The following is a 16,197-nucleotide window of genomic DNA, read 5'->3' as shown; positions in this document are numbered from 1 at the left end:
TCACGCTTAGACAATATTCAGCTGCACAGTGTTGATATGAAATTCCCAGTCCCAGGATGCTACCTCCCTCCCTCCTCTAGCTCCTGCAGGATGCCTTCAGGCTGGGTGATCTACACCGGGCTTAGCTGTGGACAGATTTCACTATTATGAAGTGGCTTCCACATCTCTCTCTCTCTCGCCGTCTGTCTTTTCTATCTATTGAATGGACTTCATAGTCAGTCTATGACGGAAAGAGACAAGAAACACTTCCCCGCCAATGACGCTGACAAAAATATGTAACCACGTCCGTTTTTAATATTCGCTTATTAAAAGCAACCTAAAGGGTTTAGTCAGCACCTCTTGTGCACTCATGTAAACGGAGAAGTAGGTTTGTTTGAAGAAAATTCCTGTTCACGTTTGTGAGAGGGAAAGGAAAAAAATAATCTTAAAAAAAATCCAGAGCCTTTCCTTTTTTTCCTCCCCCCTGGTTCAGCTGGTATGTAGCATGTACCTGAATACTTCATGCAAGTCTTGCTGTATTTCTGTCAACACATCAGTTTTTTCTGCCTTCTTTGGAATGTCAATATGCTGACTTTGTAATAAAGGAAATCTTTGACTTTTTCCCTCTGTGTTTTTGTATTTTACATGTACACATCCCAGCTCATATTATTGTATTTCTTTAGTTTGTCTGCACACACAACATACATATATACACACACACACAAAATCCAATGGAAATTGAAAACCCTGAAAAGTATTTCTATTGCGTCCAAACATCCTTTTAATAGACCAAATGTGAACTGTTCTCCCACGTTATAATCCATACACAGCATGATCTTAGAACTTCTGAAAAACATTGCAACATTTAAGTTAAAATTTATCAATGCATTTGAAGAGAGAGCAGATCAAAAGCTAGAACAAAATCATATTTTATGAAAAAGATGCCTACCCACAGACAACAAGACATGCTCACACACATTACTGGTTCATGCATTTAAAGGCACTTTTTTTTTTTTAAACAAGTAATTTGCAAGAAAGCAGCATTAAATCCAAGAAATTGCTCCCAGGATGGAAATCAAACCATCAAAAACTTGGAAGATTGAAGAATATTCTAAATTTTTCTCCCTTGTGATGGACAGATTTTGGAAGATGTTCAACGGCAGTTTAAATATTTATAATATAACAGATCTGAACACTCATGGTGTTGAATGGTGGTTTTTAGGATGATGGTATGAAGGATTACAAGGCACTTTACTGATACTTTTCTGTCATTAAGCACACCTTTGCAGGTTAGTGACACCAAGCAGATTACTAAATCTCTCATTGCATCCCTCAGCACATCCCATTAAAAGGGAAATGTTTACAGTTAAATATGTTGCCAGACAAAAAACAGGGCAAAGAGATACAGAAATTGTTTTTGTAATCCCTTTTTGGTGAGTTTGCATTCTCTAACTTAAATGTAGCTTGAAAACCTAACTAGACAAAAACCAGATCAATCTTTTAATCTGCACTGGCACTTTAATACCAGAGTAAATGGGTTAAACATAATCTGTGCATGTGTGGAATGTGTTTCTCAGAGCTTTGGTCAACAACACTTGCTCTGCCCGTCAGCCCACAGTGTGCAACCGACTCTACAAGATAAATATTGTACATGTGGAAATGCACGTGGCAAAGCAGGTGAACTGTAAAATGTGTTTGAAATTCACACTGATTGGATGCTGGGCCCAGAGAACAGCTGTTTTCACAAATGCCAGAAACTAAAGTGGAGTTACAGTAAGAACCACAGCTGCAAAGCTATTTTACGTCTGTAACAACACACTCCAAGCTCCATGCCATCCCAAAACCCAATGGAAGACGCTGATGACGTTTCTGTAGGGCCAGCTCAGTCCGAGTCCTCATCATCCAAATACTCTTCAGCGTTGCTGTGTGCGCGTGTGATACCTTAACAATAGGAATGAGAAATTAATGATGGAAAAACTTCTCAACATCAAAATGTCAGTTTCAAGTGCCATGCATGGGTAGGTTTATGTACTCTCAATGCCTACTGAATATTCAAGAATACTTAAAGCAGGTGCTTGAATATTCCTCCGAAAAATTCAATATCAACAGTGGCGTACCACAAGGTTCGGTCCCTGGACCTTTCCTTTTTAGTGCTACCTCTTTGTAGTCACATCATGGCATGAATTAACAGATCTTACTCCCTTTTCATTATTTTTTTTGTATCAGAATGTCCCTTGTTAAATATACTTTATGTTAAGGACTTGGCTCTGCACTTGATGCTTAACCTGATTAACTGATTTGTAATCTTGTGGCGGAATATTGCATGCCAATGATTAGAAAACTAGTAATAACAAGTTTGTGAACCATGAATCTGTTCAATTTTTGCAGTATGAGTGTATGGAAGTGATCGTATTAAGCACAAGGCTGCCCCCTTGTGGTGTCTCAACTTACTGCTTCCCAGCTTCTTTTTAAGAAGCGAGGCACACTGGGGGTTAAAGGCCATATCCAGAGCCAGCTTATGCTCGTTGTTCCTGATGTCCGTCCTTGCACCTGAAACAAACACAAACACATTGGGCTGTGAACCTCAACAATACACACAAATGCACAAGAAGAAAACACAAAATGTGGACAATATGCTGGTAATATTCTTTTCCTCTCCTACAAGGCATTTTTCCTGCTTCATTTTCACACTAATTTAATTGAAAAATAGAAGAGCCAACAGAGATACTCACTCTTTTTCAGCAACATTTCAACAATATCCGAGTAACCCTTCCAGGCAGCAGCATGCAGAGGCGTGTCCCCAAGTTTGTTCTGAAAGGCAAAACATCTACATCACGGCAAAGCCTTAGGTTTTTGATGATCTACAACCACAGAAAGATTGATAAGTCAGTTTGAGTGGGCAGAGCTTCAGTAGCACGCTGTTACTTATGGCTGCACGAGAAGATCTGACGTCAGTCTCGAATGGATGAGTCTGTATTTTCAATTGTTCACAACGGATCACACAAGTTCAGTATGAGCATCAGTACACCTTAAATTACGAAGTGCAGTTCGGTTTACTGAAGCTTTATGATGTAACCATAAACATAGAGCCAACAAAACAAAAGTAATTATATTAAAAAAAAAAAGACCTCGGACTGAAAAAAGGCCTTGGAAATGAAAAGGGGGGGATCGATGCATCTCTAACACTAAAATAAGGTACTTTGCTACTGACAGGGGTTAGATAGCAGCCTACACACTGAGTAAAAGAAAATCCCGATGTAAAATTCTCTTTTCATTTTTTGTACACAACTCATAAAACTTGTCAGCTGAAGGACAGAACCAATGTGAGGGATTTAATGGAACATCCAGCATTGTGTCCTGTAGCTCTACACATGGCTGTTTTTGTGAAAGTGCTCTCACCTGCTGGTTAAACTCAATGTTTGGCTGGCTTAGCAACAGCTCCACCACATCTGGCAAAAGAAAAGGAAGAGAGAACTCTGAGGGACAATTAAATTAACCTTTAATAGCAAATTATCGTGTAACAATCATAAGACAGAACTTTCATGCGCAAAGTTCCTCCAAGCACTTCCTGATAGGCTACTGCTGCTAGGTTAACAGATATGATAAACTGCCATGTTATGAGCTCAAATCATTCATAAATTTCATATATAATGTTGTTTATTACCTTTATGTCCTCCATGACACCCCCAGTAGAGGGCAGTGTTTCCAGCTTTATCCAACCCGTTAATTCCCACCTTGTTCTCCACACACTCCCTCAGCCAACTCAGGTTCCCTGGTTAAATAAACATATATGTGTATAGACACACTAAACTATGCCAAAGGTTACAAATCATGTGAAATGGCATAAAACAACAGAAATGGAGGATAATATCAGATGTAGCAATTGTTGTTGCACCTCTTTTTGCTGCTTCATGCATTGGATTGTCAATAGATTCTCCCCGCTCTGCCACTAGGACAGAAATATGTGTAGAAGTGTTAAAATCCCCAAATTAATATAGAAAAATTCAAAGTTTGCCTTTCAGACTTTTCTACTGACCATAGTTACTTGGAATTAGTCCTGACCGCCCCCTACACGTTCCTTTCCACCAATTAGAGTCACTCTAAGGAAACAACAATAAAATAATATAATTCACAACCTAGAATCAAGCGAGAAAATTAAGAATATTACTCCAAAAAGGGAGATACAAAATGCGGAGTGCAGCATAGGTCATGAGAACAGGTAGAGGAAGACATTCGCTCTTACTGTGTCTGAGATGTACAAGATGTCTCCTTCTTCAAAGTACAGCTCGTCTGGCTGTCAAATAAAAAAGCAAGATAATGTTACACTGGGCCGATGAATCACAGTGGATTTAATGTATTCTGACCTGAGCAGATCGGAAGCTACATTTGCATTTTTGTCATAAAAAAAAAAAACCAAACCGGATTTGCTGCTTTGTCATGATTGATGGTAAATTGTGTATTTTTGATTACGGAATGACAAAGTGAACAAAGTATGCCTGATCTGACCAAATGCGACAGTTTTTCGCTTGGCCTTTGCAACAGCAAATTTCATGAAAATAATCCTGGTAGGTTTTATTTATAGTTTTTTTTCCCCATTCAACCAACAAACTTAAAAATGTCTTTGGCAGGAGTAACAAAGAGCTCTTACCGTTCTTGGGTCAAAGGTGAACAATGCCCTGAACACCTTGACTTGGCCTAAAAAGTGAAAGACATGCAGGTTAAAAGAAACGTGACAAAAGAATGGAAGGAAAACCACGCAGAGAAGCTTCAACGCTCAGTGGAACAAGTTTCACTCCAGAAAGCCTGCGTGTGGTAAACTAAGCTATAAACAGAGTGCAAGATGCTACGAGCTGGAATTTTAAAACGTGTTTGCTTATGTTTGTGGTGTTTTTGGCTGTAGCAGAGCTAATTTAAGCACAGAGGGGGAAAAAACTGAGCGGATCCTTGTTGGTGCATCCCTGCTGAAGCCGTTCTCTGGGGCTGGGACTGATCGCTATGGAGCCTGGCGGCAGCTGCACGGCTAGAATGCAACCAGAGTGGTTGCTTGCTTGAGCTGACAGCTGAACCAGTTCACTGAGATTCACAAAGCAGCTTAAAAATACGGCAACATTTTTTTTTACATTAATTTATTCTCAATGTTTCTTACAGCTACATCTCAAGGGGTGACACAAAACTAGCTAAGTGCAATGAGTTTACTACACACCCACCTTGTTTAGACAGCAGAGGAATGAGCTGCTTATGCACTGATACATCTAACTTGCATCATTTGTGTCATCGGGTTTGTTGAAAGAATCACTCAGTGATGTAATTCTGCTGAACTCTATATTTGATGAATGAAGAACATGCTTTAAATATTCACAGTATTGATGTTAACCTGAACTTCATAAGGGTCATCACCAGCCAGACTTCGAGCAGGTAAAAATATAGAAGGACACAGAAACAATATGGAGGAAGTTTCCCCCTCCAAAGTCACATTGTTGTCTACCACATCAGAATATCAAATCAAGCTGTTGGCTCCAGCCTGAAAGCCAGACTGAAGACGGACTGTTGCGAAATGCAGGAAGCAGAGAACATAGCGTAACGTTAGCAGGGACGCTAGTACAAACCAATAATTACTGCTCGCAAAAAATGGCTTTAATCCTGTTTTATGAATAATCCCTCGATCTGAATTCATCTGGAAAAGAACGATGTAATAATCCTCCAGAGATGAGGCCCACCCACCTATTGTTGGCTTCTCACTGGAGAGCCAGTTGGAGCTCACTAATAGTCTTTTGATATAGAAGTCAAGACGAAGTCTAGCGCATGATATTTCTATTTTGATATCACTAGCATCAATGTGCTTCAGCCCAGTACAACCATATCGTTTCCTTTATTTTTTAGTCTACCCAACCTCTTTAATGGCATTAATACAGGCCCCTCTAATCGAATCTACTCCCAAACACAGTTTGTTGTATTAGGCTCCTCAATAAGAGTCGATGATCTCATCACAATTATAAAATTATAAACTAAGTTTATGATGATCACCATGCCCTGCTTCTCCTGATCTGTTTTCTTTGTTGTACTGGAAACTGCTCAACTCAACATTTTAACAACAACATCAACAATAACAACAACAACAACAATAATAATCTCGAAGCAATATAATACAATACACCGTTCCGGTTTATGACTTACATGGGACACACAACTACTCATGTTGGGAAATGGGACCAGCCGAGAAGCCCCTGAATGCAGCACGCACACACTACATCACATTACATCATTTAAGGTCCAACTGTATTTAGTGCCACAGTCATTCAGCGAGCAAAAATACACATCTCCACAGACCTGGCACACCTAAATTGAACGCAGCCCTATTTAATGACATTGATTTCACCAGTGTTTACTCTGCAATGACATGCTAACATGGCCTCCGTGAAAAGGGACCGTTTGCCGCTACTCCCATGCGCTCAGCCATTACTCTGGGTTTCTATTTAGCTCAGACACTGTCTCAGTGTTTCAGAATGACAGGGGCAGGGTTCCTACACAAACCCAGCTCTGTTCAACACACAGGTCTACTCTGCAGGCCCAGTCACGTCGCTTAAAACACACGAAAACCTGTGCTGACAAGTCTGGTGTTTTCTCTGCATTTTAACGCCTGAGGCACATATCATTCCAAAAAAAAAAAAAAAAAAAGAGGAAAATCAATTCCAATGTCTGGAAGCTTATCATAGTCAGGATATTTTATTTGCTTGTGATCAGCTGTGATGCCTGACTGCTATTTGAACAGCTTGAGTCTTGCCCCCAAAAATGTGAGTCTGATCTTGGTAGCTCTTTAAATCCTCATTCCTGTTCCAAAATGGAAACAAGAATAACATTTGAGCCATGAAAAGACACATGGGGATACCAAGTGTTATTTTAAATGAAAGAAAATAACACGCTGCTCTCTAGTATTAGCCTGTAAATCTCTAGAACATGTTCTTCTTACAGTGATTTTGGAGAGGAGAAGAAGAGCAAAGCAATAAAAAAATAACCTCACAAGCCTGGTCCTGTTAAATCTGAAAAACATCCAGAATGTGTGTTACTATGGAGTACTGAATACAAATTATACCACAGCATTTGAATAATGCCAAAAGGATCTTCAACCATCAGCTAAATAAAAGGTTAAGGATGTTTTTTTTCTAAGAAATGTTGAGACTAAAAACATCCATCATGCAGAAGGACTCGGGATGAAGAGTGGTAACAAACAACAACAACGTGGAGCACAAAATGATCTAAGATGCTCTGGATCCAACCAGCAACATCTGGGATCTCTGATGTCCTGCGTTCCTCCTCAGCATGGTTTCTATTGTGGTAATTTAAGATTCATCAAGTGAATTGCTGGATAGTAGAAGTACACATAATGGTACCAAGAAAGGAGATTAACTTTGCAGAGAAAATACAAATGAAGTTCTCCTGACTCAGGTGAGGTAGCAGCACACAGACTCATGAATGATATTGACACATCCCTTTTTCCAACTTCAGAGCCTAATAGCAAATATAAAAGTAATACGTTTTTAGAGGTGGTGGCTGTTCATTAAGGGTAGGACAAAATAGCAATACTGCAATATATCTTGATACTTCACCTAGTGATATTTCAATACACTGGCACCAAGTACAAATTCTCTTCTCTTTTATTTCCAGTTTCATAATTTGATACATCGTCTCCTTTTTACTAGTACTCTAATGAATGTTACCTTACCCTTCCTTGCCTTCACTTCACTTGCCTTCTTCCTATATCATTTATTTTATCCTTCTTATAAGATCTTTCTATATTTCCCTTTTTTTTTTACCTAACTTATTCCTTCCCCTGTACAGTGAGCAATGCCAACCCAGTTACAAATTCCTTGTTTTTTTGTTTGTTTGTTTTTTTTATTTTTCGAACTTGGCCGATTAAAAGTGATTCTGATTCTCCTTTTAACATTCACTCTTTCACTTAAGAAAAATGTAGACTTTTTTTTAGTATCCTATTTAGTCACATTCTTTCTTTTATTCCCTGTCTCCAGCATTTCCTCATTATTGTAGACCGTGTTTCCTTAGTTCCAGTTCCTACTTTCACAGTGTTTGTTTTATCTGGGGTGGAGGGTGAGATGTTATTGTTTGTTTCTTTTTTTTTGTTTTGTGTGAGTGTGTGAGTGTGTGTGTGTGTGTGTGTGTTTGGAGCTAAGAGTTTCATTGTTTCATAATCTGAAATCTGAACCTGAGATCAACAAAACAGGTAAATCACTAGTTACACGTTTAAAAAAAAAAATTCTAAAAAGGTGTATTTAATTACCCCCCTTTTTTGACCTCTCTTGGTATATAAAGACTTCCTCATCTCCCGAAAAAAAATAGCAGTAAAGCAAGCGCTTGCAGGAAGGGAGATGATGTCACTGTCCATGCAGATTCATCAAAGCCTCCAAACTTGCGACCCAATCGGACCACACCACTCTCTTCGCATGAGTGATGGAAATAGGGAAGTCAGAAGGGCCTGCTCCAGAGTGCTGATAACATTCAGCAGTTAAGGCACTTAAATTTCCATGAAACTCGGTGATAATTTACAGTGTTACCACGCTGAGTGATTACCGAAGTCTCACAGAATATTTTAGAATTATGCTGATTTCACAGGACTCCCCCGCCCCTTCACCCCCGCCAATGAAGCTTACATCGCAAACAAGGTGTGTTGTCCTGACAAGTTTTGGCGAAATTTATAGGTAAAAGATTGGTAATGTTTATCTTACCTGGTTTGGCCGGCTTGGGAGGAGGTGCGGACATCTGCGGGTAAAAAATAAATAAATTGAACAAAACAGGCTGTGTGTTATTTCAACCAGAAACGTCGCGGAACCGTAGGGCACCTAGATATTACGACCAATGAGGAAGTTCAGTAGCAGCATAAAAGGCTACGCGGAAAAGTTACATTGCGCATGCGCTGACTTCTCATCTGTTCTATTGAACTCTATAGAATGACGTTTCCATCCTGTTAAAGCGGTTCTCTCTTTCTTGTGGGTTTGTCGGTATTTTAGCTTATTTTATGCACTCGGTTTTGGATTCGTTTTCTTTTCTTTTGAGCCTACCATTTCATGTACGTTTTTAGCTGTACATTAAAGATGTTTTGTGACTCTTGAACATTTAAATCCTGGACTTTGCACAGTATAATCTATTTAATAAACTTTGTACTTGAATGACAAAAATGCCTATTTCTTAGTTATACTAAATCACCTACTTGACTAATTTCATTTTCATTTTACTTTATTTTTGTAATTTATCAAATTGCAAGGTTACTTCAGCACCCACTTTGCTTTGAACTATGAATGTTTAATTTTATATATACATATATATATATAATATGTCTGTAAAACTAGTATCTTCTCTATGTAATATTATATTAATTCTAAAAAAAGAAGCGTTTTATTTGCTCTCTTTCATTTTAAACTTATTTATTTCTATTTTTTTATCTTGAAATGATCCCTGTCGCAAATATTGCAACATATTTCACTTATAATTTGATAATTTGTTGAATTGTCTTCAAAACCAGTTTATTTTGTCTCGGTAGCTCTTGAATTACGTCAGAAGTCAAACAGCCAATCACGAGAAAGTAACAGCGGAAAAGCATGTGTGAGCTGGTCCAGAAGTGTTTCTGCAACAGCAGCAGATCGCGTTCTTCACTTAGCAAGTTTTAGTGCCGCTAAGTTTGTATACAAGCTATTTATCAATGTGTTACTCGCCTGTTTGATACATCAGTAACTCTCCGGTGAGCAGTCCCTAGCGGAGATGAAGAAACTAGTTGTGGGAGTTGGCGGGTAAGTAGGCCTGTCAGCATCATGACTGACCTCCATTCATAACATCTTTCTTGTGTCATCCAGACCCAAGACACATTTTCACTCATTAAATAACTTAAGAGTGTATTACTCAAGGTGGCTGTTGACAGGCTTCTTCTTTTTTTCGATTGTCATACCAAGGCAGGCCAGTGACAGAGGTGTGAATTAGGAATGTAAAGTGATGACGAGGTTAGCAGGTCACATAAACGGAAAGATGGAATATTTATTGTTTAAAGGATACATCGCACATTCAGAGGGAGCAACGGGGGCACTATCAGATCAGGGAAGCATGTGACTAACGTGCTGCTGACCGATAAGGGTTATTTACACTGCAGAGCCAGTGTCCGTGCAACATGTAGATTGTGGAAAATCAGATATGGAAATGTCAATTCTCAACTTTATTGTATGCAGCTGTTATGATGATAAGAGAAAAGTTAGTTCAAAATACATAACGTCTATTCCTGGATTTTTTTTTTCATTCATGGCAGTCGAAGTTTTTTTTTTTTCAAAATAAAATATCTGATGCACAACTGGCTGCATAGTAAATGTATCTCTATATAAGTACTTCATATCAGTGCTGAAATGAAGTATAGTTTTCTTAATTCAGTATTTATCACATAATTTGTTTAGTGAATCTTGTAAAGTTTGACACTTACGTGACATAAAAAGGCCTTTTAAGACTAGTAAAGTATGACAGGATATTATACATTCAGGATCTTTCAACTGGTTCATATTACAACAATCCCACCACAAATTATAAATTTGGAAATCAGGAATTATGTGTTTAGTGGCTGCTTTGTGGTGTCAGATTCACAGAATTAAGAACTGAGCTGAAACAAAACAACAACAACAACCCAGTGAACAGTCATATCTTCTCTACGTCACAAACACACACTGGTAAATCAGATAGCGGCAAAACAGTTTGTTCAAGTTGTTTTAATAATATCAATATTTGACTGTAGTGTAATGATATGAAGATATTTTCTTGTATTGGTAGTTTTTTTCAACATCAATTTGAGACGAAGATTGAGATTAAAACGATGGGAAATATAAATGAACGATAATGTGGCAGTGTGTTTTCTTGTCATTATGCCACATTTTAGAATACTGTCCATATTTTCTAACTATCTTCACTTTAAAAAAAAAAGCAAGCTAAATAAGAATTATTTCAGTTTGAAATGAAGTAAAAGTCAAAAGTTCACTGCAGGTGACCACGTATTCAAGCACAGAGCAGATAGTGATGCACATGAACAGCGTATAGACTTCAGTCTCAGCTGCGATGAACCTTGGCTGCCCAGGAGTTGAGTACAATGGGTATTTCCTAACAGGTTTCCTGTGTTACAAGAAGTTAAAGGTCTCGTCTTAAACCACATCAAATGTCACTACGAGGTGTGATTGGGTGTGGTGGACATTCTGCTTAGAAAGGTCCTGTGATCACACCGAGCTGTGAGTTTAGCTGACTGACACTGGTAGTTTGGGACCTGTAGCAATATCGATATTTGACAGATTCCAGATTGATATCAATGTATGTGTTGATATGTATTTGATCATTGAGAATAAAGAGTTAGACTAGTGGCCTACATGGCAGTTGGGCTTGCATCATCCTGTTCGTTTTGCTGCGAGATGAATGCTACTAATTTGAACATAAATATGTATGGAATATGAATTGAGAAATGAAACACAGCTGTATCTACAGCGACAAAGTGTTCATGGTCAGGTTTATCATATCATTTGGCTCCAAAAAGGGGCTTACATTTTGTAGTTTTGTTACAGCTCTACACTGACATTACTTACTTTATGTATTTTAAATCACTAGTTTGAGACTTGTTAGCAGTTCCTAAGAGCTTTCCAGAAAAAAACCTAGTATAATAAGATGGGACGATGCAAGCGAGTCCAGCTTTTACACTGTTTCTATCATATTTATTTTTTTCACAGATTTTGTCAGATCAATCACATAATATTCTGTATACCATGTTAGCATTAGAGCTGATTGCAGGCTGATGTCATCTTTGGATAGACCCATGCTAGCGGTTTATGATAAGCTCACTATCCACTGGCTGTCACCTCGTGATCACCCAAATAGCCAGCAGAGCGGGAGGTTTTGCTGTTAAGATGCTTTCTGGTAAACAAATTTTGTTGAAATTAGTTTTTTTTTTTTTTTAATTTATTTAATTGTATGCGCCTTATTATTTGAGGCTGGTAGGTATAGACGTGTACCATGTTTCTCAATGTGGTACTGTTTTCCCTCCAGGATTACCAATGGAGGTAAATCCACTCTTTCTCAGAGTCTACATGAGCGGATACCCAACAGCTGCATTATTGCACAGGATTCATTTTTTAAGGTAAACAGGAAAGCATCATCTCAGCCTTTACTGGAAAACCTCATGTGTGTTCACAGCGTCTTTTCTCCAGGATGACTCAGTGATACCAGTGGACAGCAGCGGCTTTAAGCAGTATGACCGTAAGGACACCTCTTTTCTTTTTTTACTCTTTTTTTTCAACTGGCATGAAAGGGTTTTTATCAGGATTTACACAGTGCAGTTGATTCGGTCTGGAGTGAAAAGCTGTGTTATTTCATAAAAAACAGTTACACTGCGTCGAATGAGGCGGAAGGTTAAAGGCTCTGGAGACCTTGAGCACAGATATCGAGTAGTGGTAATGATCTTTGCAGCATGGGCTTCAGTTTTGGATCATTTTAAATTATGATTATAATCCTTAAAGAGGCTTTTTATTATATATTATAGATGAATTTATTGTTATTTATTAATGATTAAAATGATCAAATGTTAAAACTGATGTACTTACATTTTGGCAGTGACGTAGTCGTAGTTTAGGTGCATTTAATTCGCAATATTTGGGAGGGTTACCAAGTATTTTTACAGGGTACATGTATTTATTGTGTAATGATTGGCTCCACAAAACAGCAAAATACTACAGACAAGATCATTTTTAATCATCAAATTTAAAATGCGATCATGTTAAATCAGGACATAGAGCTGTACTAGCAGGTGATGAAGGCTGGATGAAGGCACAGCCTGGTGGGTGGATTAATAGGAGAATGCGACTGTTCTCTGATCAGTGCTTGCTGCTCTCCACATGGACACGATGATGACCGAGGTGAACTCGTGGCACAGCGATCCTGGGTCCTTCATGAGGGGACGATGTCAGACGCCAGAGAGCGCGATTTCAGTCGATGACGAGGTGTTTGTGCTGATCGTGGAAGGATTCCTGATTTTAAACTACAGGTACGCAAAGGGAGCTCCAGTTTGTGTTTCTGTTCATCATGGAAAACATGAAACAAAAATTCTCTTCTTATATTTCAATCATTTCCTTGAAAGAATTGACTGCAGTTGGCGTGCTCCTGCCTCTTTAATTAATTTCATTAAAGTAACCTAATGACTCAGTGTGCAGCAGGTCAACAGTTATGAAAAAATGTGTGTAATTCAACATGCTGTTTCCATGATGACGTTAAGGTATTTTTTAATTGAATTGAGAAATCAGCTGAACTCACAGTAGCTCGTTATATCACAGTATAATTCACAGGAAATTCTTATTCATAAGAACAAACCTTAAAATGAATGAATACACATCTGAATTCAGATAGTGCACGAAGACATAGATATACACAATCCTCCATTTTTGACATTCCAGTTGTGAATTTGACAATTATAAGAAATTCACCTTAAATTAACACTTCATTTGTAAAGCAAAGAAGTATTTGCACTGATTCTTCATGAGGGCTATATTTATCCCAAAACCTGTTTAGCGAAATGAAAATTGAAACGTGATGTGAAAGGTAAAAATACTGTAATTGACCTTTTGTTTGTTTGTACAGACCTTTGAATGAGCTTTTTGACCTAAGATACTTCATGGAAATTCCCTACGACGTCTGCAAGAAGAGACGAAGGCGAGAATCTGTTCAAGTACTTTTGTCTGGATTCTACACGCAAAAAAAAAAAGAGAGAGAAGGAAATTGTTGGTTTTTTTTTTGTTCATGGCATTCTTTTTTTTTTACATGATATATATTTTCATGTTTGATCTGCTGCAAACAAAAACGGAAGAGATGAAGCTTGCTTCCTCATCTGTTTACCTTCCTGCTTCCCTTTAATCTTCAGTTTGAGGGTTTACACGCCCCCTGATCCTCCGGGATACTTCGAGGGACACGTTTGGCCCATGTACCTGAAAAACCGCCAAGAGATGGAGAGCACAGTGTCGGGAATTAGTGAGTGTCCATGCGTGAATTTCATAGAAGGAGCCTTGCGATCATTATGTTCATGAGATCCGTGGAAAAATGTGTGATAACAAAAATTTGTGTTGTTTTTTTTCTAGTTTTTCTGGATGGACAGAAGTCAAAAGAAGAGCTGCTGGCCACTGTGTATAAGGATGTTAGTCAAGAAATAAAAAGGCTCAGAGGTGAATTGCGAAGTGTCCTTGTCAAACCATAACACTGGTTGATAAATGTCAATAGAAAAAACTAGTAATTAGAGTTTGTGTTTGTTTTTTTAATTGCAGAAAAAGACTGAACAGGTCAAGTATCTTCTGAAAATCTGCTGCTGCTCCCCTTAGTCGCCTGAACTCATGTACGACTGACAGGACCAAGCTTGATGCCTCTTTTATGTGATGGGAACAATGTTTTGGTCTTCTTAACATTTTTAATATTTAACATTTCTAACATTTAATATTTCAATGAGATTAAAAAAAGGGCTCTGGCAGCCCTCAATGAGTTGGATGTCTTTGATAGAGATTACTGAAGCTGGTAATCGCCAATTATATAAAGCTGCTGTGAGGTTGATGCTTGATACAGAACTTAAACTGACATAACATTACATGTTTTATCTCTCTTAACATTATTTTAAATTAATATTTTTGTATGTCTGACTGGTTTTATTACTTGATATACACATTAACTCGTGATTTAACTCAGAATACCAAAGAGAGTGAATCAAATGTGCATCGTCTCAGAATGATCGATGTAGAAGGAACCATATTTTTAGGTTTTTATTTGTTTTGAGAAGCTGTTCACGTGCAGCTGATAGGAGATAAGCCTGAGCATCACTGACGGGGGTTTGTCTCCATCTGATGGTGGGATAAAATTCATTACTGTGCACAAAAACAATAATCTCTCATTCTCTGACAGCAAATCATGAATTAGGGTTCAAGGTAAGATTACATTAACACTTGTACTTGTGTTGAACAAATTCTTATAGTTTCTAACCATGTAACGTTTTTGTTTGCGGATTTCTTTTTTTTTTCAGAGCATTTAATGATGATCTATGTTGGAAATATGGGGATGAGTTACAGTTTCAGAAACAAATAAAAAGTTCTGCAAAAACCTGTAGTTGTGACTTCTTAACACTCTACATCCTCTAATCTCAAACTGTGCTTACTTCCATTTACCAACATGAACTTTGTCATATCATGAAATATAACATACATGATATCTCTCTCTCTCTCTCTTTATATATATATATATAAAATTTAACTTTACTCTTACATTAAGGAAGCTGGGCTGCACGGTGTTGCAGTGTTTAGCACTGTTACCTCACAGCAAGAAGGTTCGAGTCCCGGCTCCAGCACGGAATCTTTCTGTGTGGAGTCTCCACGTTCTCCCTGTTCCTGTGTGGGTTCTCTCTGGTACTCCAGCTTCCTCCCACAGTCCAAAGACATCAAGAGGGGACGAGGCTGATTGATACTCTAAATTGACCGTAGGTGTGACTGTGAGTGTGAATGGTTGTCTGTCTGTGTTGGCCCTGGGACAGACTGGTGACCTGTCCAGGGTGAACCCCGCCTCACGCCCGTAGCTGCTGGGATAGACTCCGGCCCCCCCGTGACCCTTAATAGGACTAAACTGAAGGAAGTGGATGGATGGTTTAAGGAAGCCAAGCTTGATAGTACCGGGAGACTTTTAGCTTTGGTTGAATTCTAAAAGCAGTTAATTAATTCTTTAATAAACCCTTTTACCACATCATTTATTATCTTGTTTTAATTCTCCCTCCTTTCTCTAATTAAGCAGCCTAAATGTCTGAGAGATTTTCATCCCAAAGACACTGGAATAAAAGGATTAAAGCAGATACTGTTAATGGAGAAAGCATGAAAAGATTTCACTTTGCAAGGAGAAAATCTCTAAAGATTGTTGATGAGTACGTAATAAAACACTCATCCACTCTCCCTGGGACTTTGACTCAGATCAGAGTGTATGCATACCTCTTTAATATTCGCCCGACCTTAAAAACCTGACAGCTGCTTTGAGTTTCGCACTGATATGTGTGCGTTTTTTGCACCTTAGATTGTCGTTAATAACGGGATTTATGTGATTGCAAAACTTAACTCTGACCCATGTACCCTGACATTTGAAAATTTTACCAAAATGTTTGTGCTGTCAGCAGAATTTTTATGTTTACCT

The 16,197-nt window shown here is 38.3% G+C and overlaps 2 protein-coding genes and 1 long non-coding RNA gene across 3 annotated transcripts; 1 reads left to right on the top strand and 2 right to left on the bottom strand.

Annotated features, from left to right (window-relative positions):
- Positions 1-711: 711 nt before the first annotated feature.
- Positions 712-8,875, bottom strand: ostf1 (osteoclast stimulating factor 1). The gene is made up of 10 exons (XM_086206474.1): positions 8,718-8,875; positions 4,628-4,674; positions 4,223-4,273; positions 4,016-4,079; positions 3,875-3,928; positions 3,644-3,751; positions 3,379-3,428; positions 2,712-2,790; positions 2,431-2,529; positions 712-1,920 (listed from the first exon to the last, which is right to left on the bottom strand). Exons 1-10 carry the CDS (start codon positions 8,749-8,751, stop codon positions 1,862-1,864), a joined length of 645 nt encoding a protein of 214 aa, XP_086062600.1. The 5' UTR covers positions 8,752-8,875; the 3' UTR covers positions 712-1,861.
- A 704-nt stretch (positions 8,876-9,579) lies between these two features.
- On the top strand, positions 9,580-15,115 carry nmrk1 (nicotinamide riboside kinase 1). The gene is made up of 8 exons (XM_086205355.1): positions 9,580-9,776; positions 12,046-12,136; positions 12,207-12,255; positions 12,874-13,039; positions 13,630-13,701; positions 13,910-14,016; positions 14,124-14,207; positions 14,307-15,115. Exons 1-8 carry the CDS (start codon positions 9,748-9,750, stop codon positions 14,315-14,317), a joined length of 609 nt encoding a protein of 202 aa, XP_086061481.1. The 5' UTR covers positions 9,580-9,747; the 3' UTR covers positions 14,318-15,115.
- LOC147260081 (uncharacterized) lies at positions 13,632-15,457 on the bottom strand. Its single transcript, XR_015116271.1, has 3 exons — positions 15,336-15,457; positions 13,885-13,973; positions 13,632-13,734 (listed from the first exon to the last, which is right to left on the bottom strand). It is a non-coding gene; the product is annotated as an uncharacterized LOC147260081 (long non-coding RNA).
- Positions 15,458-16,197: the final 740 nt, after the last annotated feature.

The sequence above is a fragment of the Aulostomus chinensis genome, chromosome 6 (assembly GCF_037954235.1).
Source record: "Aulostomus chinensis isolate RoL2024-O1b breed Wild chromosome 6, RoL_Achi_v1.0, whole genome shotgun sequence".
In the NCBI taxonomy this organism is placed as follows: Eukaryota; Metazoa; Chordata; class Actinopteri; order Syngnathiformes; family Aulostomidae; genus Aulostomus; species Aulostomus chinensis.
The sequence above is the reverse complement of the archived record's forward strand: the minus strand, read 5'-3'. Positions and strand labels throughout refer to the sequence as shown.